General features: G+C 39.3%; 1 protein-coding gene and 1 non-coding gene across 4 annotated transcripts in view; one reads left to right on the top strand and one right to left on the bottom strand.

The window, feature by feature from the left end:
* Nucleotides 1–23180, top strand: part of TTLL11 (tubulin tyrosine ligase like 11) — a 227278-nt gene that overhangs the window by 44105 nt on the left and 159993 nt on the right. For all 3 annotated transcript variants that reach the window (XM_074362165.1, XM_074362166.1, XM_074362164.1), the window contains exon 3: nt 4943–5076. In XM_074362165.1, coding sequence (XP_074218266.1) covers nt 4943–5076 — 134 coding nt within the window. The remainder of the gene's footprint in view (nt 1–4942; nt 5077–23180) is intronic.
* Nucleotides 100–171, bottom strand: TRNAA-CGC (transfer RNA alanine (anticodon CGC)). Its single transcript has one exon. It is a non-coding gene; the product is annotated as a tRNA-Ala (tRNA).

Here is a 23180-nt window from a genome sequence, read left to right as displayed (position 1 = left end):
AATGACTGCAGTTCTTCTTTTTTGGTCCAACTATTTTTATTTATTTTTAGGGTTTTTTTGGGGGGGAGGTAATTAGGTTTATTTATTTACTTTTTAAAAAGAGAGTACTGGGGATTGAACCCAGGACCTGGTACATGCGAAGCACGCGCTCTACCACTGAGCTATGCCCTCCTCCCACCATTCATTATTTTTAATGGCTAAGTGAAGAGGGTGGTTAAGGTGAGAGGGTGGTGCTTAGGGAGAAAGGAACATTTGGTCAATCTGGGTATGATCGTGGCCAGAGGGGTCTCTCTTATTTTCAGAAATTTTAACATAACAGGCACAAACCACATAGAATATAATAATAAATAATTTTTAAAAAATCACCCCAAATCCCATCCCTCATTTAACAAAACCACAAGGTGACTATTTCTGTATTTCCTCCAAGGCCTTAACCACATTTATGTATCAGTTTTACAGGTTGGCAACTGGAGTGTAGTCTCCTGACTGTCAAATGTTTTCTCTAGTGTTTCACTTATGCTTATTTTTAAAAGGAGAATCAACTTACTCTTTTTTTTTTTTTTTTTTTTTTTTTGGCATTCCATGCCTCATCTTTAAGAAAACCCAACATTTTACGCTGGCAAGTTGTACCATGTCCACTAGGGTTTTTTGTTTTTTGTTTTTTTTAACTAAATAACAGATTGGCATAAGCCGCTTGGCTCAGATTCACTTAGAAGGAGCTGGGGCAGGAAACACAGCTGGCCAGCCACTCAGTGTCAGGCATTTCTTTCCAGTGGTGCCATTGCAGCGGTTCCAGAGCTGGTCTCTGGCTCCTCAAGTGAAAGTTCAGGTTCAAGGAGACAAGATCCAAGTCGGTAAATGTGGGTCTGCCTGGGCTTGGAAACGCTGTAGGGGCCAATAACTCACATAGCTACTCCGTCACGTAGCTTCCAGGGTCCCCCCTGGGGTCATGCTGAGTTACAAGTTTCACTCCACTCAGGAGAGCCTGGAGCTGTGGCTTCCTACCAGGCACTTATGCAATATGCCAATGAGGGATCACTTTAACCATATGCTTTGTTGTCTAGTAGCACAACTAACTCCACCTTTATTGATTTCCTGGGGATCAGAGCTAGAAAATGAGCCCAAGGTCAGTTTTGTTCTTGGAGGAGAACGGGTTTTGCTGAAGAACAAGCAGGACTCTTGCAGCCAGGGTTCTTGTACAGTTTAATGTACAGTTTACAATTTTCTCTGTCTTGCTGCTCCTAAAAGGTGACTTTTTGATGCCACTGAAAGGACTTATTGGGATATTGGGAGAAGATAATTTGGACGAGAACAATTCTTTGAATGAGGACAGAATTCCCGAGACATGGATCATCATATGAGGCTTCCTTTCCATTTTCGCCATTGGCTCCTGCCTCGTCTGATGGCTGAAAGGAGGAATTAGAGGCAATAGCTCTCCATTCGGGACACAAATAGAAATATGGGAAAGAAAACGACCCTCAAAGGACTAGTTTCAGGAAAGGTGATGTAGAAATAGTCATTCTAAAGAAGCAAGGATGCCCCATCTCATATTCCACGTGCTAGTGACTGGAACATACAATTTTCCACTTTACTAACAGCAGTTAATTAGCTCTAATGACAAAGCAGGCTCTCCAGGCAGTGGAAACACCGTCTGCCCTGTGAGAGACAACAGCCCTTAGCAAAGGGGTGAGTACAGAATGGTCTGTACTTTGGCTCCAGTTCATGTCCAAGCTTATCTTCTGTCTCTCATACATCCCCTTATTCTGAAAATGCATCTAGTATGCATTGCACATCACTTAGAGCAAGTTCGAGTGGACGTGCCAGGCAAGGGGTAAACGCTTCACATGCTGAATAAACGGGAAACTTTTGGAAAACATGTGTAACTAATTTATTTGGTTCTTGTCAGCATGTTAGATTTTAGCCACTTTTCTATGGGCAATTTCCTTCAAGATATGTTATTATATCTTAAGATTTTCACTAAAAATAATCTGGTTTAGATATGTCATTGGTTTAAGAAAGCCCAGAGCTGTCCGTTCTCAGCTTCCAAGCAATCGTGTTTTGCTGAGTTTCTGGGGCTGAGATGTACGTAGCAGGTGGCGGGTGGTATCTGAGATCCCACCCTGAAGAGGGGACTTTGTCAAAGGAGGAGAGGGCTCCAGGCAGGAAACACGTGAAATACAAATTCAGTGCTATGCTAGAGGAGGCTTGGGATGCTGTGAGAGTTTGGAGCAAGGGCATGTGACCCAACCCAGATTTGCTTGGGGAGCAGGCTGGGTAAGAGGTCCTGGAGCAGAGGATGGAATGTGAGCTGAGCCTCCATGGATGGATGGGCCCGACCACCCTGTGAAACAGGGTGGCAGAGCTGGTGCAAAGAAGGCTTCGCATGTTGCTCATGCAGCAAAGGGCAAGTGGCCCACGATAGTTAGAAAGGGCCGAGTGTGATGGCGCAGTGGAGCCGTGGGTGATAGGCAGGGCCGGAAGGTCACAAGGAGCCACTGAGGAATTTCTAAGCCAGAGAGCGACACTGGACAGCTCGAGTTTTCAAAAGATCCGCCCGAGGGGACGCGTTGGAGGGGAAGAGAAAGGCTGAGAGAGGAAACAGCTAAGAGGCTACTGCAGTATCCAGGCAAAAGATGAAGCAGAGAAGAGGATGCATCTGAAAGTACTTATTTGTTGTTTGGTGGTTATAATGTGTTTTTGCCAAGAATCATTGTTATACAAGATACTTGGATTGAATAGGGCTCCAAACGTAGCCCAGATTTTGCTTTTTGATTTTGTTTTGCTGTGTTTTGTTTAGTTGGGTTAAGTAGGTCTGTGTGGGCAAGCCTGAGGCTCAAACTCCGTTACACTCCTGTGTTCCTCCAATGGGGTGAGACCGCCTGCCCCAGGCCTGGAGACTCCAGTGCAGCAGACAGAAGAACCCAGGCCCAGGAACGGGGGTAAGAGGCCATCTCCTGGGGGAGAAGCTCCAGCCTGAGTTTTCCCCAGCCCACAGGGGAACTTCCATAATAGGGACATCTAGGGCTAGACCTTGAGAAGCCCAGGTAGGCAGTCAGCCACAGAGGAACTTGTTAATTCAGCATGAGTCCAGACACTGGGCTAAAGTCACAGGTGGGAGGACTCCAGCCCTTGCAGGGAGGCCTGCGGGGCACAGAGGAGGAACACTGGCGAGAACAAGGCAAAGGCATTGCCAAGGCAGCCACTCAGGCACCAGGAGCCAAAGGCAGGTGGCCACAATTTTGTAACAAGCAACGAAGCCTCAGAGAAATAGGTAAAATCCTCCTTAGTACAAAGAAGGGGTCAAAGTTAGAGCAGGGGAGTGAGCTGGTGGTTGGACCGAGGGCTTCCAAGTCGGGTCAGAATGGGTCTCAGAGCCTAGGGCGGGGTCACAGGTAGGGGTCAGGTGCTGTAGCTCCTTAGAGAAGGGAAGCTGTAAGGTGCTGTCTTCCAGTCGGTTATGAAGGTTTTGAGTTTACTGCTATCACTAAAATGTTAAGTACAACTAAGAAGTCTCCAAAGAAGTTGAAATTTTGTTTTGTGTACTTTGTGCTCGGCTCCAGGGTTTATAACTCAAAAATTCTAATTTCGTCGGGGAATAAAAGGAAAGAGCTATCATTTTCCGGACTCCTACTGATTTCTTGGGAAGCTCGGAAAAGAGTCCTCAGTGAGTTTTCTTTAATATCGGAGAGTCCGCGTTAGAGCACAGTTTATTAGTGCCTTTTAAGCGCCTTTATTTCTTACTTAATCCTTCTCTGTCTCCTTCTAAACGAGAACTAAGAACGTGGGCCCTGACATCTTGAAGCTGCGATCTTTAGATCTTTATTGCTCTTTTTAATATGCTGAGGGAAGCAAGAAATAGATTATTAAAACCTCATTCTCAAACGTTCACTCTTTGCTTCCTGAACATGGGGGTTTATAGCAACCTCATGTGTTCTGACTGTGCCCGTTGGAATGTGATAATTTGGACATGTCAAACTGACGTGAAACCATGTACTTTCTATTAAAATCTACTTTGCTAAGCAGATTTCTGGTTTCGCTAATGGGACCATGTAGCCTCTTTCAGGGTGAGGGCCATTTTTTGTCTTCTTTCTTTGGAGCAGTGATATTTACCTTAAGAAATAAGCATGCTAAAGCTGAAAATAATTTTTACCGATCTGCCTAAAATTTGCTAAGATGTCTACTCAGCTTCTTTTTCTTGCCAGAGTTTCTAAAGATATTACAAGAAAAAAAAAACCCCACCATTCTTTTAAAATGTTTTGTAAGTGACACATTTCAGTCCCCTCTGGGCAAGTTAATGAGATCTGATCAGTGTCCGTTTCAGTTCTTATAACTGAAGAACTCCTATGGATTCCATTTTTTCCCCTTAAACTGTAAATTATGCTGTGATAGCCTCTTTACTTCCTGTCTTTATTTCAAGGAGACAGATTTTCTGCTGAAAGATGTGTATTTTTCCATTTTATACCTTTAATGCTCATGAAAGAGGAAAACAAAGCAAGTTAATTAAGCTTCTCATAATGGAACCAGAGTCCACGTGGTAATATTCTCTCGGGTATAAGATGGAAGGAATATGTGTGGTGGCCCCCCAGTTAAAGAGGATATTAATTTTTAAGTGTAAAATATAAATCTTTCTCTTTATTCATTATCTAGGGGGCTGACACAGAAAGGAATAATAAACTAGGTAGAAACTCATTCTTTCAAGTTGATACTTCATTTTTATAAGGAGAAAAAGATATCGGTCTATAACCTCAAGTTTGTCATTAATTTGGTAGGTCTTTCCAAACCACGAATCACCGCTGTGGGGAACAGCTCATACCATTTTTTTTTAAATCCTGTCTGAAAAAGTGAAAGTGTCGGGCGGGTGGTTTTAAAAGTCCCAAATAACGGCTGTTTTATAGCTAGTGGCCCACTGTTGTTCAAACCTCACAGCTTCTCTTCTCCCCAGGCATGACGGAGATGGTGCGTAAAATTACTCTGAGCAGAGCGGTGAGGATCATGCAGAATCTTTTTCCTGAGGAGTACAACTTCTACCCTCGCTCCTGGATTCTGCCCGACGAGTTCCAGCTCTTTGCTGCTCAGGTAGATGGCTCTCCATCCCCATGACCCTTGAATTCCATCGTGGTTGCCACTGTGTCCTGGGTCCTGTGTGCTGGGGGCTGGGGCAGGGGGTCCCCCAAAAGCTGGGATTGGCTAAGGGGGTGTCTGAACAGTACACAGCAGGTGTTGCAGTGATCAAGGTGGCCTGCAGAGTTAACCAGTAGGATGACAGACAGGTAAACGGAAGAAGTGGGTCCTGACCCAAGGAGACAAGCCCGAGGCTGATAACAGCAGCTAGATCATAGCCTCAGGGCGTCTGGAGAGCCAGGGAGACAGAGCTGGAGCAGGTGGTCGAGCCCACAGTGGACTGGGGCTGTCAGGGTGACTCCCAGAGGTGTGATCTCCCCGGCATCCCCTGCTATGAAATGTGGGCGGTGGGGCTCCATGTCGAGACCTGTGAGTAGGTCTGAAAAACTGTAGGACACTTTTAAGTGTCCTGCTTTCCATTTGTTCCACTATCAATTCCACGTGGAAACACTGAGCAAAAACAGCTTGAAGTGGTCATTTTTTTAAAAAAAGCTCTCTGTGGGATGGTGGTCACATGGGTCTGAATACATTTCTTAAAATTCTTTGAGCTATCAACTTAAAATGGGTGCACTTTGTGGTATGCAAGTTATGCTTGAATGCGGTTAATTAGGAAAATAAACTATCAGCTGGTCCCTATACTCACCCCTCAATTTCCCACTTCTGTGGCTCTGCTCACACTATTGTCCCTAAGTGGAATACCTTTCCGCCCCATTTCTGCAACTCTGTATTTAAGCAGTCTGCAAGGCTGAATTTAAATGAGATACAGACTGTGTCTTCAAAATCAGAGAAGTGAGAAGAGCATCGCCATCACCCCGAAAAGTCCCTCTGTGCCTCTTTGCAGTCAGTCCCCTCCACCCCCAGCCCAGGCAACCGCTCAGCTGCAGTCTCATTATCGGTTAGTTTTGCCTGCTCAAGAAATTCATATAAATAGAGTTATACAGTATGTACTCTTTGGAGTCTTTTTTTTTCCTTTTGGAACTGTGTTTTTAAGATTCATCCACGTTTTTTGTGTGTATCAGTAGTTCCTATTTTTATTGCTGAATCGTGTTGCGTTATAAATCTACCACAGTTTGTTTATCTATTTACCAGTGGATGGGCATCTTGGTTATTTCCAGTTTAGGGATATTATAAATAAAGCTGCCATGACTATTCATATACAAGTCAGTTTGTGGTGGATGTATGTTTTCATTTCCCTTGGGTAAAAGCTAGGAGTGGAATTTCTCGATCATACAGTATACGTCTGTTTAACTTTATGAGAAATTGCCAAACTGGACCACATGGCACTCCCTCCAGCAGTGTAGGAAAGTACCCTTTGTTCCATGTCATTGCCAATACTTGTATTGTTAGTCTTTTGAATTTTAGACATTCAAGTAGATGTGTAGTTGTATCTCTTTATGGTTTTAATTTATACCTCCCTAATGGCTAGATTTTGAGCATCTTTTTATGTGCTTTTGGGCCATTTGAATATCTTCTTTTGTTAGGTGTATATTCAAAACTTATGCTGACATCCACTAGCATTTTATTTTTATTTATTAATTTATTGTAATTAATTATCAACGTATAGTCAATTACAATGTGTCAATTTCTGGTATAGAGCATAATGTCTCAGTCATTAGCATTTTATTTTTAAGTTGTAGGTTCTTTATATATTCTGGATACAACTCTTTTGTATGTGTATTGTGATGTGTCTGTGGATTGTGAATATTTTCTCACACTTGTTTTCAGTCTTAACCTTGAATTTTTCACTTTTTAATTCTGTCTTTGGAAGAGCAAAAAAGTTTCTAATGTTGATAAAGTTGAATTTATCAATTGTTTCTTTTATAGTTTGTGCTTTTTGAGTGGTTTTTAAGACATCCTTGCCTAACTAAAGGTTGTGAAGATTGTATACTTTGTTTTTTCTAGAAACTTTGCAGTTTTAGCTTTACATTTATGTCTGTGATCCATTTCAAGTTAGTTTTGGGGTATGACATGAGATTAGAACTGAAGTTTACTTTTTCCCTCCCATATGAATATTCAGTTGTTTCATCATCCTTTGTTGAAACGAATGTCATTTTCCCCATTGAGTTACCTTGGCATCTTTTTGAAAATGAGTTGCCCATATATGTTTTGAGCTGTTTCTGGACTCTGTTTTGTTCCATTTATCTGTACGTTTATTCTTAGGTTACTATCCCCCATTATCTTGATTACTATGGCTTTATAGTCGGTCTTAAAATCAAGTAGTGCAAGTCTTCTCATTTTGATTGTCTTCAGAATTGTTTTGGTTATTATAGGTCCTTTGCATTTCCATGTCAATTTTGTAATCAGTTTGTCCATTTCTACATAGCCTGCTGGGACTTTGGTATTGCATTGAATCTACAGATCAGTGTGGAGACAGTGAACATTTTAACAATGTTGAATCATCTAATCCATGACAATTTATTTTCATTTATTTATATCCTCCTTAATTTATCTCAACAATGTTTTATAGTTTTCAGCATACAGGTCTTGTACATACTTTGTTAAATTTGTCCTCAAGTATTTTCACTTTTTATGCTATTGTAAATGATATTTTTTGAATTTCATTTTCCCATTGTTTGTTGCTAGGCTATAGCCATCCAGTTGTCTTTTTAATTTTGAGCTTCTATCATATGACCTTACTCGAGTCTCTTATTAGTTCTAGACGTTCTTTTTGGTAGATTTGTTATGACTTTTTATGTATACAGTTAGCTCATTTGTGAATAAATGTATTTTATTTATTTGTTTCTAAGCTACGTGCCTTTTATTTCCTCTTTTTGTTAAACTGCACTGGGCTAGGAACTCCAATACAGTATTGAATAGAAATGATTACATGCTAGTCTTAGGGGAAAAGCATTCAGCCTTTTCACTGTTACATATGATGTTAATTATAGGTTGTTCATAGACGCCCTTTATCAGGTTGTGGAGGTACTCTCTATAGTTTGCAGAAAGTTATTCATCATGAATGGGTGCTTAATCTTATTAAATGCCTTTCCTGTATCTGTTAATATGATGATTTTTCTCTTTATTCTGGTAATATAATAAATCACATTAATTGGTTTTTTAAAATGTTAAACTTGCATTCCTGATATAAATGCTACTTGGTTATGATGTATTGTCCATTTTATATTTTATATACAGCTAAACTATTTGCTGATATTTTGTTGGGAATTTCTGTGTCTTTGCTCATGAGAAATACTGGTATGTGATATTTTTGGTTTTTGTTATAAGGCAGGCCTTATTAAATAAGACAGCAAATGTTTCTTCTACTTTTTTGAAGATTTTATTATAAGATTGGTATTATTTCTTTCTTCAATGTTGAATAGAATTTACTATTGAAGATATTTGGGCATGGAGCTTTCTTTCCGGGCACATTTTAAGTTATGAATTAAATTTTAAATACATATAAGACAATATATGCCTTTCAAGGAATTAGTCCGTTTCATTTAAATTGTCAAATTCTACTGACATAAATTTTTGAAAACAGTATTCCCTTATTAATTTTTAGGGTCTATGAGATAAGTAATGATCTTCCCACTTCATTGCTGGTATTGGTATTTTGTGCTTTTTTCATGATCAATGTAGGTAAAGGTTTATCAATTTTGTTGATTTTTTTAAAGAACTTACAATTTTATTGCTTTTCTCTGTTCATTTTCTTTATCATTGATTTCTGATTTTTATTATTTCCTTTCTTTTACTCTTTTGGGTTTAATTGTCTCACCTTTCTCTAGATTTTAAAAGAGGAACCTAAGTTCACTGATTTTTAAACACTGAAGCAATAAATTTCCCTCTAAGGACGGCCTTTAGATATATCTCAAAACTTTTTGTATGTTACATTTTCATTACCATTTATTTAAAATATTGTCTGATTCCCTTGAGATTTCTTTGACCAGTGAGTTATTTAGAAATGTGTTGTTTAATTTTTAAATAATTTTGGAATTTTCCAAATACCTTTTGTTTGATTTCTGATTTAATTTTGTTAACATCAGAGAGTATATCAGTATTATCTCAGTCTCTTTAAACTTATTGAAAGTTATCTTATGGCCCAGATATTGTCTATTTTGGTGAATGTTTCATGGACACTTGAAAATATGTATCTTGGAATTGGTGTAACATCCTATAAATGTCCATTAGGACAGGTTGGAACTTGGTAATGCTCATGTATTCCTCACTAATTTACTGCCTATTTGTTCTGTCAGCTACTGAGAGATCATGATGAAATTTACACCTCCCACTGTGGATTGTCTACTTCTCCTTTTAGTTATGTCAGTTTTTGCTCCATGTACTTTGAAGCGCTGGTGTTAGCCTGATGACTTGACTCCTTTATAAAGTAAATTTATTTCTCCTAAAGCCTACCCTGATATCAATATAGTACCTCCAGCTTTCTCTGACTTAGTATTTGTGTGATGTATATATATGATTTTTTTTACTTTTTTTTTAAAAAACTTTTAATCTAACTGGATTTTTAAAGAGTATTTCTTGTTGACAACATGTAATGGGGGTATGGTCTTTTATCCAGTTTGACAATCCCTGTCTTTTAATTGTTGTGTCAGCCCATTTACACTTAACGCAATCATCAATATTATTGGATTCAAGTACACCATCTTGCTATTTCTTTTCTATTTATCCCTTATGTTTGGATTAACTGAATGTTTATAGTGTTTTATTTTATCTCCTCTTTAGGGTTATTAGCTATGCCTCTTTAAAAATTGTTTTTAGTTGTTATCCTATCCCTAGAATCCAGGGTTTACAATGAATCTTAAATTTATCATCTTTACCTTTAAGTATTAGATACTTCAAGTAAAATATAAGCACCTTACAACAGTACACTTCTGTTCCCAGTCTCGTCCATTGTGCTCCTGTCATATATTTTACTTCTATGTTATAAACCCCACAATACAGTGTTATTATTTTTTCTTTAAAAAGTCAATTATCTTAGAAAGAAACCAAAAAATGAATATATTTGTCTTCCATACTCACCCATATATTTACATTTCCAGCGCTCTTCATTCCTTTGTGTAGCTTTGGGATTCCATCTCGTATTCTATTCCTTCAGCTTGAAGAATTTTCTTTAAAATGTTTTTTGTAATGCAGGACTCCTGCTGTAAAATTCTCTCAGCTTTTGTTTGTTTGGAAATGCCTTCATTTTGTCTTTAGTTTTAAACCTGTTTTGAAATAATTTTGGACTTAAAAAAAAGTTGCAAAAATAATATATAGAGAGAGTTCTCATATACTCTTAATCCAGCTTCGCCTAATAGTAACATGTTATGTAATTACTGAAACTGGGAAATTAACATTGATGTAATATTACTAAATAATCTATACATCTTATTTGCATTTTTCCTGTTGTCCTACTAATGACCTTCTCTTTGGTACAGGATCCATTCTGTGTTCCCTCGTTGTGTTTAGTTGTCATTTCTCCTTAGTCTCCTCTGAGCAGTCTGTCTTTGTCTTTCATGACCTTGATTCTTTGGAAGAGTACTGGACAGTTTATTTTTTTGAGTGTCCCTCAATTTGGCTCTGATTTTTCTCATGATTAAATTCAGGTTACACATTTTTGGTAGAATATCACAAAAGTAATGCTATAACCCTCTCAGTGCAGCATTCAGAAGATACATGGTGTCAAGATGTCTTAATTCTGGTGATGTTAATTTCAATCACTTAGTTAAGGCAGTGTCTGCTAGGTTTCTCCACTATAAAGTTACTATTTTTTCCCTTTGCAATCATTAAGTATCTTGTGGGGAGATATTTTGAGACTAGGCAGATAGCCAATTTGTCTCATACTTTTTTAAAAAACAGCTTTAATTAAGGTATAATTGACATACAGTAAACTGTAAATATTTAAAGCATGCAGTTTGATATGTTTTGATATATGTAAAACCCCATAAAATCATCATCGCAATCAAGGTAATGAACATAATATCTATCACCCCAAAATGTTTCCTCATGTCTCTTTGTAGTCCTTTTGTTCTTTTCCTCCCTGCCCTCTACCTCCCATCACCAGGCAACCATGGATGTGTTTTCTGTCAAGATTAGTTTGCACTTTCTAGAATTTTATATTAATGGAACCATACAGCAGGTACTTTTGTGTGTGGGCGGGGGGAAGGGGGTGTCTGACTCTTCCATTCAACATAATTATTTTGAGATTCATCCATGTTGTAGTATTCATCAATAATTCATTCCTTCGTATTCTAAGGAGTATTTTATCAGTTTGTATTTACCAGTTTCTTATATCTTCAGTTGCTGCTGGATATTTGAATTGATTCCAGTTTTTGGCTGTTACAAATAAAGATGCTATGGACATTTGTGTATAAGTCTTTGTGTGGGTGTATGTTTTCATTTCTCTTGAGTTAATGCTTAGGAATAGAATGTCTGGATCATATAGTAGGTATCCATTTAATTTTAAAGAAAGTACCAGTTGTTTTCCAAAGTGGATTGTGCCATTTTATGTTTCCATCAACAACATGTGACCATTCTGGTTCTTCCACTCATTTGCCAACACTTGGTAATAGTCAGTCTTTCTAATTTTAGCCGTTCTAATAGGTGTGTAGTGGTTTTTCATTGATTTTAATTTATATTTCTCTAATTATTTTTATTTTATTTTATTTTATATTTTGGGGAGAAGGAAGGAATTATTACTTGCAGCAAGTAAGGATAACACAGGGTGAGGGTGGGGAGAGTATTTCTCAAAGCAGCGTCTCCTCTGAATAGCAAAATTGGGGAAGTTTTAAGCTACGGGCACTTGCAGGGGCATATTCATAAAGGGGCTTGAGGAGAGGAGAATTTAGCTTGGAATTGGGGCAAAGGTCAACAGAGTCCAAGCTTAGTTGATTGAAGCCACAAGGGTGAGAGAAGGTCAACACCATCATCCCTTAAGTTCCAGTCAATCTGGTTATTGAGCCCCACGAGGTGGGTTTAAATTAATCAAGTGTGATGACTGTTCTACAGGGGTGTTTGGGGTTCTTAGGGGACAGAGCAGGAGGACCTCTTCAGTGCTGGCCTCCACAAAGGCCTTCTAGAGGGAGTTCCTAGAGGATGCACAGGACTGGTGAGATGCAGAGGAGAGATGAGTGATGTGGGAGGTCTGGGAGGGCAGACTGAGTCTGTATTTACCTAATTACTAATAATGTTGAGCGTCTGTTCATGTGCTGTTTTGCTGTCCAAATATATTTGATGAAATACCTATCACACCTTTCACCAACTGAAAAAATTGAGTTGTTTATTTTTACTATTGAATTTTGAGAGTTCTTTATATATTTTGAACACATGTATTTATAAAATATACCAATTGCAAATATTTTCTCCCAGTTTGTGCTTTGTCTTTTCATTCTTTATAACAGTATCGTTTGAAGAGCAAGTTTGTAATTCTGATGAATCAGTTTATTGATTTGTTTTGTTATGGATCATGCTCTTGGTGTCATAAATCAAAAATCTTTACCTAACCCAAGTTCCCAAAGATGTTCTTTTATATTTTTATCTCCAAGTTTTGTAATTTTAAGTTTAGGTTTATGATTCATATTGAGTTATTTTTTAATAAGATATAAGGTATGGATTAACTTTTTTTTTTTTACATGAGATATCTAGTAGCTTCAGAATTATTTGATGAGAATACTAACCTTTTCCTGATTGCCTTTGCACTTATTTTGAAAATAGTTGCTCAAGTATGTGTGGGTGTATTTCTGAATTCTCTGTTCTAGTACTTTGATGTATTTGTCTATTTTTTATGTCAATACCTTACTGTCTTCATCATTATAGCTTTATAATAAGTCTTGAAATCACGTAGTAAAAGTCCTCCAAATTTGTTCTTCCACTTCAATGTGGTCTTGGCCATTATAGTCTTTTGATTGGCCATATGAATTTTAGAATCAGCTTGTCAGTCTTTATTTAAAAAATCTGCTGGGATTTTTATTGGGATTGCATTGTATCTCTGTATCACTTTGGGTAGAATTGACAACATTGAATATTCTGACCTTGTGTATCTCTACTCTTATTTAGGTCTTCTTTAATTTCTTTGAGCATTTTTTAATAATAGTTTATACTTTGACCACCTTCATCCAATTTCACATCCCCCCGCCCCCTTCCTCTGGTAACCACAAATTTGATCTCTTTTTCTGAGTTTATCTTTTTTTTTTTTTTTAATGGAGGTACTGGGGATTGAACCCAGGACATTGTACATGTGTTTGTTTTTGAAGTATAATTGACCTACAGCACTATGTTAGTTCCTGGTGCACAACATAGTGATTCAATATTTCTACACATTACATTAAATATTTTTTAGTTTTTACTGTGCAGGTCTTTCACATCTTTTGTCAAATTTATTTAAAATTTTTGAATCTTTTTCAATTTATTCCAATTTCTAGTTCTTTATTGTAAGTATATAGAAATACAGTTGATTTTTGTTTATTGATCTTGTATCCTGCAACCTTGCTAAAACTCACTTAATAAATAATTCCACTAGCTTATTTTGTAGGTTCCTTTGGATTTTCTATATAGACTATCATGTCCTCAGAGAATAGGATGGTTTTATATCTTACTTTTCAATAGGTCCTTTATTTCTTTTTCTTGCCTTATTGCGCTGGCAATAACCCCATGCAATATTGAATAGATATGGTGAGAGTAGATGTCCTGGACTTATTCCTGATAAGCATTAGAGGATAAGCATTTAATTTTTCATCATTAATTATGGTGTTAGTGGTAGATTTCTGGGAGATGTTCTTTATTAGATTGATGAAGTTTCCTTCTATTTCTGTTTCCATGGATTTTGTTTTGTTTTTAATTAGGAGTGGATGTTGAATTTTGTTACACACTCCTCTTGCGTCTATTGCAGTGATGGTATGGATTTTCTTTTTAATTTGTTAATGTGGTGAATTATATTAACTGATTTAAAAATATTAAACAAAATATGCATTCCTAATGCAAATCCTACTTGGTCATGATATATTATCTTCTTATATATGATTGGATTTGAAATACTAAAATTTTGTTTAGAATGTTTGTATCTATATTCATGAGGGATATCGGTCTGTTCTTTTTTCCAACATCTTTGTTTGGTTTTGTTATGAGGGTCAAATAAAATGAGTTGGAAGGATTTCTTATTTTTAAATTTTCTGGAAGAATTTGTGAAGAATTGTCATTATTTCTTCCTTAAATGTTTGGTAAAATTCACCAGTGAAGTCATGTGTGCTTCATGTTTCTTTATGGGAGGGTTTTAACTAAAAATTCAATTTCTGTAACAGATACAGGCTATTCATATTATTTACTCTCAGATGAGCTTCGGCAGTTGTGTCTTTAAAGGAATTTGTCCGTTTTTTAAAAGTTGTCACATTTATTGTCATAAAGTTGTCATAATATTATCTTTTGTCCTATCTGCAGAATCTTTACTGATGTCATCTCTCATTCCTAACATTTTTAATATGTGTTCTTTCTTTTTTTTCCCTCATCAGTGTGGGTAGAAGTTTATCAATTTTATTAATCTCCTTTGGTGGCTTTGTTGCTTTAATCCTTTGTTTTGTTTTTGTTTTGTTTGGTGGTTCCTTTAGGGTTATTGTACGTATCTTTAACTTATGACACTCTATCTTTAAATGATATTTCATTTTACATATAGTATGAGAACCTTATAATACTATTTCCCACTCCTGGCTTTTATGCTTTATGGTCATACATTTTACTTTTACATAGATTCTAAACCCCACAATAAATTATTATTTTTTTGTTTAAACAATCTATTGTATTTTAAAGAGACTTAAATAACAAGAAGAAAAAATCATGTATGTACTCATGTAGTTACCATTTCTAGTGGTTTTTATTCCTTTGTGTAGATTCACGTTTCTTTTGGGGATAATTTTTCTTTACACTAAAGGGTTTCCTTTAGTACTCCTTGTGTTAAGGGTCTTTTGGTGATGAATTCTTTCAATGTTTGTATTCATTAAAATTTATTTTGCCTTTGGTTTCAAAAGATATTTTCTTTAGGTATAGAATTCTAGGTTGACTTTTTATTTCTTTCAGTGCTTTTAATATGTTGCTCCTCTGTCTTCTTGCTTGAATTGTTTCTGACAAGAAATCTGTTTTCGTCCCTATCTTTGGTCTTCTGCATGTAATGATGTCTTTTTTCTCTGGCTGCTTTTAATATTTTCTGTATATCATTGGCTTTGAACAGTTTGATTGTGAAGTGCTTTGGTGTAATATTTTCATTTGGGGTTCACTGAGCTTTTAGATTTGTGGGTTTATAATTTTCATAAAATTTGAAAAATATTTGTCCATTATTTCTTCAGATGTCTTTCCATCCATCTCACCTCCTCTCATTTGGGAGACTCCAATTACACATATATTAGGCAATTTGAAGGTGTCCCACAGTTCACTGATGCTCCATTCATTTTCTAAAATTTTTGTTTCATTGCAGAGAGTTTCTATTGTTTTTTTCTTCATGTTCACTAATTTTTTCTTCTTTAATGTCTGATCTGCTGTTAATCCCATTTGTTCTACTTTTCATTTCACACACTGTAGTTTTCATTTCTAGAAGCTTGATTTGAGTCTTTTAAAAATATCTTCCATCCTTTTACTGAACTCTTTGAACATATGAAATGCATTACAATAACTATTTTAATGTCATTGTCTGCTAATCCTAACTCTGTGTCCATTCTGGGTTGGTTTTGGTTGATTTGTTTTTCTCTTTATTGTGGCTTATGTTTCCTTGCCTCCTTTTGTGCCTGGTAATTTTTAGCTGCATGCCAGACATGGTGAATCTTATCTTATTTGGATGTTAAATATTTTTGCATTCCTATAAATATTCTTGAACTTTGTGGTGGGACTCAGTTACTTGGAAATCAATTTGGGGTCTGGTTTTTAAAGTTTGCTAGTGCTCAGTCTAAGGTTAGTTATTCCTCACTATGGAGGCAAGAATCCTATGTGTACTCTGTCTACCCAATGCTTTGTGCATCATGGTGATTTCCAGTCTGGTTGGTGAGAACAGATACTATTCCAAGCTCTGTGTGGCACCAAGCACTGTTACTTCTAATCCTTTTGAGTGGTCCTTCCCTTGGCTTCACGTGGTTTCCTCACATGCATGCACTGATCTGTACTCAGTTAAATTCTCAAGGAAGACCCTCTCTGTGGATCCCCAGGGTTCTATGTTTGTGCAGAAGTCTCTCCAGTACTCTTCTCTGAGAACTCTGGCTATCTTAGTCTCCCTTGACTCATAACTTCATTTCCTCAACTCATATTGTCCACTGAGCTCCACGGAGTTCTGTCTCTGCATGACAGTCCAGAATCTCTCAGGAGACAGTAAACTGGGACAATCCCAGAGCTCACATCATTTGATTCCCATCTTCAGGAATCAGTGTCCTTTGTTGCTTGATGTCCAGTGCCTTGAAAGCCATTGTTTAATATATTTTGTCTTTTTTTCAGTTGTTCAAGGTAGGAGAAGCTGAAGGTACGTAGACCTGGATAGTTCTCTAATATAAAAGTGGATTCCCCAAAGAAAGAGAATGCATATTGGTGGTTGCCAGGGGGCTGGGAGGAGGGTACCAATAGAGGGAAAGTGCTTAATGTGTAAGAGGTTTTATTTTGGGTGATGGAAATGTTTTGGAACTAGACAGAAGTGTTTACACAACATTGTGAATGTACTGAATGCCACTGAATTGTTCATTTAAAATGGTTAATTTCTTGACTGTGAATTTCACCTCAGTAAATTATTCAAATAAATTAAAAACAGGAGGATTTCTTTGCCTCTAAAACAGCACTAATTTAGAATCTGCTGGTTCAGGGTCTGGCACAGGCAGAGTACGACTATGAAACCCCACCATAGCTGTTTGCTGGAAAGCCCCAGCCCCATCCCTTACCCCTCATCAGGTCCCAGGCAAGTCCCTCCGCCTCTCAGCCCCATTTCTCCATCTGCTCTGTGGGGAAGTGACCCTAACCTTAGAATGAGCATGGCATCCAGTGACTATTTGATGATGAAATGCTTCATTAGCTGCCAAACTGGATAAAACCTGTGGCATTCTTATTTTTAATATCTCATTAGTTTTCATACTATCCATACCAATGTATCACATGAAGAAATCAAATAAAAGAGGAATGTGTAAATTAGAAGTGAGAAAAACGTCCCCATCCTCGGAAATTACTGGACATGTCCTGTGCATCCTTCCAGGGTTTCCTATGTATAAACAAATACACACTGTAACACACAGCCTTTTCTCTTAAAAAAAGGGATTAAAACTGTGCATTCTCTTCTCTAGCCTGTATGTATTTTAGAAATCTTTCCATGTCACTGCTGCATTGTTTTCTGTTGTAGGAATGCATTATAACTTTTAAAAGCATTCTCCTGTTGATGAATATTTAGGTAGATCTCACATTTTTTGGTTCAACAAGTAATGCTGTAGGGAACATCCTCATGCAGGTATCTTTATACGCCTGTGCCAGCATTTCCTTCAGATCAATATCTCAAAAGGGAATTGCTTTATTAAAGGTGATGTACATTTACGTTTACGACATGTAAAACCAAACTTTATTAACAGTGCGCTTAATCATGCCAGTAATCAGTGTCTTCCTGGTGTCTTGGGAATGAGCTCTCAGAGGTGTGTGTTGGGGGGGAGGGATTTGGGGGTTACTTTGTGAATTCCTGGCACACAAGTAGTTGTAACACATTCTAAAGCCTGATACTTTGTGGGTATTTTATTTCTCCCACGAATTAGGATTAAATTTACTTCGTTCAAGAGGTCTATATCCCCTCCCCCAATCCGTTTGCAAAACTGGTAGCCAGCTCCGATCAGCAGGTGGCGCTAGGCAAAAGGAAGTAGGATTCTCAGTGGAAATTTTTGTGAAGACTAGAGGATGCAGCCTCTCTTCCCAATTTCAGCAGATGGCCAATAAAAAATTCCTTAGGGTTTATTTTGCATATGGTCTTCCATCTGGGTATTTGAGAAAAGTACAGTTTTGTTATCACAACAGTATTTATTATGGTGAAGGAGTTTGCATTTCGTAGAAGAAGATTTTTTTCAGTGAATCGAGCCAAAAACCTGTTCAAGAATGTTCTGCAGTTTCTTGGAGGGAACCGGCGAGCGTGGGGTCCTTCCATTTTTCCTCTCCAGTTTCTTCCTAAGTTAGCTTGTATCCGCTCCTCGAAGCTGAATTAAGTGCCTTATTTGCAAAACCCCCCAGAGAACAATGTTCTCCACTGGGTTTAGGAACTCGGAAAATGTGGAGTTATAAGTGGGTCAGAGTCAAGGCAGGAAGCAAACCTGCGACGTGGAGTTTGTATTCCTTATCCTGATTCCATGCGGATCAAAGAACCTTCTGGTGGGTTGATTACTGGAACCGTTTTCCTTCATACAGACAATATGCTGCTTTGGCTGATTTCAGGCCAACTGCTGGTTTATCCAGAGGATGAAGTTTAAACTGCACGAGCCCTGGAGAGCCCGTCCCACCTCTGCGGTCCCAGCTCACGTGCCACGTCCGACCTCTTCCCCTGGGCGCCTTCCGTATTCAGCTTCCGTGGGCGCTCAGCCGCAGCTCCGCAGCTCCTTCCTCGCCGACGCGTACACGCTTCTCCCCTTGCCTGGAGCACTTGCCTCCACCCCCAGGGCTGCCTTCTTTCACCTGCCCAATTCTGCCAATTCCTCACACCCCAGCTCATCCTTTCCTAACTCTGTAAAGCCTGCACTACCCGCCACGCCTCGGGCGGGCACCTTGTCGTCCTCTCTTCGTGGTACTCACGCCTGTCACGCTGCTTAGCGACTACATCTAATTACCTTCCTCGCCTGCTCTAACTTCCACAAGGGCAGCAAGTGACTGATTGATCTTATTTACCGTCGTATCCCTGGCGCCTAGCACAGGGCTCGGCACGAAGTAGGAACTCAAGTATATTTGCTAAATTGAACTGAAATTAATGCACAGATGCTCTGGTTTTAAAATGTTGTCCCTTGTGAGTTTAGTCATCAAAAGTTAGCTTCTGTGTGGCTGAGGGTGTCAGCCTGCCCCAGCTTGTCACTTCAGGTGTCGGGGCCAAACTTGGGGCACGAGGAACTCACCAGAGTGACACCATCCAGTGAGAGCCTTTCCCAGTGATGCCACAACCTCCTCCCACACCCGGAGCTCTCGCACACCTGCAGCGAGCTTGGGAGCCGACATGGAGGCCAGAGTGCCTTCTGCTGGTGCCACATGGCTCCCGGGAGGCCAGAGCGGTGGCCCAGAATTGTGGTGCATAACTAGAAAAAGTCTGAAGATGGAAGCAAGGGGACTCAAGCTGTCAGAAGAAGGGATATTCAGAGCCGCTGGCAGGGACTCTGTGGGAGCCATGGTTTCACCTCCATGTCTGCTTCAAATTTTATTTCCTTTGTTGCCCAAAATAGAACTCCACCTCCTGCTCAGATCCATCATGCTGTTCTTGTGCCCTTTGCTTAACAGCTCCATTTGTTTATTGGAAAACATGAGCTCATCCCAAGCTCAAGACGCTGCTCCCCTTTGGACAAGTATCCTTAGGTCCTGTTTATTAGGAAGTCCTTTTAAAGTAGCCTGAGTGACAACTGGCCTCTGTGGAGTGCTTTGCAGTTTACCAAGTGCTTTTAATATACGTGACCTTTTCAGTCTTCACTCCATTTGGGGAGATGTCGTTACCTCCAGTTGACAGATGAGAAAATAGAGATTCGAAATCGAAGGCACTAATACACTCAGATCTCTGACTTCCTTCAGTTCAGACGTTTTCCGAGACCTAAAAGTGTGCTAGGGATGCGAAACAAGTTAGACGTATCTTGCCCTCACGGGGTTTCTGGTATGAAAGGGTGACCACTCATTCATTCATTCAGACGTTCATTTATTGGATCCAGATCCCATTTTCCTCCCACTGCGTCACGTCTGATTCATCATCTCATAAACGAGGAAGCTGAGATTCAGGGGATGAGGTAACTTGCCCCAGAGTCACGTGGCTTATAGGTACATATATCCAGAACTAGGACTCACATCTTCTGAGTCTGTCACAATTTCCTTTAATGCCAACGAACATTTCCTGAGTCTCCTTCACGTGTCATCACTGGTATACTGGAGAGTCCAAGATAAAAGATGGGGTCTCAGCTTAAAAGGGAGGGCTCTGCTAAGCAGAGGAGATAGATGGTACAAGCTGATAAAGGCTGTGATGGAATGAAGCACAAGGTGTTGTGGGAACCAGAGTAACATGCGGAGGGAAAGATGGGGAGACAGAGAACATCAGGATACTCTCCAATGCGATCACTTCATGTGAAATGAAACACTGGGCCAGAGTTAGGACACCCGCTTCAAGTCCTGGCTCTCCCTCTTTATTTGCCTTCCTGCCCACCCCCCAGCTTTATGGAGATGTAGTTGACATATAATATTGTGTAAGTTTCAGATGTACAACGTGATGATTTGATCCACATAGATGTTGTGAAATGATGACCACAATAAGGTTAGTTAACACGTCCATCACCTCATATAATTACAGTTTTTTTGTGTGTGGTGAGAACATTTAAGATCTAGTCTCTTAGCAATTTTCAAGTGTATAATATGGTATTGTTATCGATAGTCACTACGTTGTACATTAGCTCCCCAGAACGTACTCATATTATGACTGGAAGTTTGTACCTTTTGACCAACATCTGCTCATTCCCTGTGGAGCCCCACCACTACCACCCCCACTTCCAGTCCCTGGCAACAATCATTCTATTCTCTGACTTTTTTTTTTAGATTCCATATATAAGTGAGATCATACAGTATTTGTCTTTCTCATTATCTAAGTGTGATAACACAGCATTTGTATTATTTCACTTAACATAATGCCCTCTAGGTCCATTCATGCTGTTGCAAATAGCAGGATTTCCTTCTTTTTTCATGGCTGTATGATATTCGTGTGTGTGTGTGTGTGTGTGTGTGTGTGTGTGTGTGTAAAACACTAACAAGGATATATGTAGACACACATATATGTGATATATATATATTACATTTTCTTTATCCATTCATCCATTGATGGACACTAAGGGTGTTTCCATGTGTTGGTTACTATGAATAAAGCTGCAGTGAATGGGGATGCAGATATCTCTTAAAGGTAGTGGTTTCATTTCCTTTGGATGTACACCCAGAAGTGGGATTCCTGGATCATATGGTAGTTCTATTTTTAGCTTTTTGAGGAACCTCTATACTATTTTCCATAGTGACAGTATCAATTTACATTCTCACCAATAGGTGTGAGGCGGCAGCTAATTGTGATTTTGATTTGCATTTCCTTGATGGTTAATGATGTTGAGCATCTTTTCGTGTTCCTGTTGGCCATTTGTATGTCATTTGTTCAGAAAAATGTCTGTTCAGGTCCTCTGCCCATTTTAAAATCAGATTATTTGTTTTTTTGCTGTTGAGTTGTATGAATTCCTTATATAATTTGGGTATTATCCCCTTGTATATCATTTACAAATATTTTCTCCCATTTTGTAGGTTGCCTTTTCATTTTCATTATTTCTTTTGCTGTGCAGAAGAAGCTTTTTTAGTTTGATGTAGTCCCACTTGTGGATTTTGCTTTTGTTACTTGTGCTTCTGGTGTCACATCCCAGTGCCATCTCTTAACTGGCTTTGGGAATCCGGCCAAGTATTCTCTCCCCTGGCTCCAAGGCTTCAGTGCTTTTTCTGCAAAAGCAGAAGATTATAGAGTGCCACTAAGGTCCCTTATATTTTTGTGATTCTGCGAGTTTGGCTTTTCCTGGGACTTCCATAAAACTCCCTGCTGGAGTTAACATTCTGCACAAATTTCCACTGCCCAGGTTTTCCTTGGAGCACAAAGGGCCTGATGTAATCAATCATCTGCCGGGTCAGTGTAGCCCGGGGCTTCGTGATGCGCTGATAGTGAAGGCTGCACCACAGCTGCATCTGGACCTGCGCTTTGGGGCTGGCCAAGGCTCGGCACCCGCGCCCGGGGCAGCGACAGTCACCCCACCTCCACCCCGCTCCCTCCCAGGAGGTGACAAGCTATGTGGGCACATTCCTTCCTGCGTATTCCTGTGATGTGGGCAAAGCCAAGACATCCTTCCTGTTGGTTCCTCTAAAGCCCATTCGGAAAGATTCCCATCTGCCCAGGCCCTTGACTGGCCCTTCGGCCGGGGGTTCCCTTCCTGCGTGCGTCCTCCTGACAAACTCTTACTGCGATTCCCTGTCGTGGAGCTGATGTCAACAAATCTATGAAGGCCTTTTCTGATACACCCTCTCCCCTTCCCTTCCCCCTCCCTGGCCGCCCTGACCCATGGACCGTTCCTCTGGACCCCAATTCTATGCGCTCCCTGAGCTGTAGGACCCCCAGACATAGCAGTTTTCTTTCAGTGTTACAGGTTGAGAGAGAGCGAGGCAAGGGTTTGGGGTCAGTGCAGAACTAGGTGAAAACCCTTCCTTCATCACTTTCTAAGTACGTACCTTCGGTAAGTCAGTCACTTGGAGCCTTTGCCTCATCTGTACCCCCGTAGGGCTCCTGGGAGAATCACACTGTCCCCTCAGTGAATGGCCGTTGACTTATCTGCTGTCCCTATTAGACTAGGGGCCCCGGGGAGCTGGGGCCTGGTCCCATTCATCTCCATCTCCCCAGTGCCCAGCACAAAGAGGACCTTCAGGCACTTGTGTGAAATGAATGAGTATTGGAAAAGGTTTTGCGGTCTTAGATGGAAATTTAAGCTGGAGCTAAGAATGCTTTGACAAAGCATTCTGGGGGTTTCTGGCTTATTGGAAATGTGGAAATGGACTTATTTTAATTTTTAATGAAAGTCTAATCTTGAGGCTAATTATCTCATTACTTGATGATAGATCATTTAGGAGAGGAAAAGGGCTAAGACTTCCCTTTGACTGAATGGCACCCGAGCTTGGCTTAACTTTCTTTTCCCCTTAGGTTTTCCACCACCCCTCCCTGCCTCCCAAGACAGCCCTGTGTATTAATACTTTTTAAGAGTAAAAGCTCTATTGTTTCATTTTCTAAACTTCAATTTGGCCCCAAATACATTTATTGTTTTAAATCACAACTATTATCATCAGGCTACTTTTGTCGTACTGATTTATTATGTAGAATTTTGAAATGAATGTGATCATTAGCG

The sequence above is a fragment of the Camelus bactrianus genome, chromosome 4, assembly GCF_048773025.1.
Source record: "Camelus bactrianus isolate YW-2024 breed Bactrian camel chromosome 4, ASM4877302v1, whole genome shotgun sequence".
NCBI lineage: Eukaryota > Metazoa > Chordata > Mammalia > Artiodactyla > Camelidae > Camelus > Camelus bactrianus.
The sequence above is the reverse complement of the archived record's forward strand: the minus strand, read 5'-3'. Positions and strand labels throughout refer to the sequence as shown.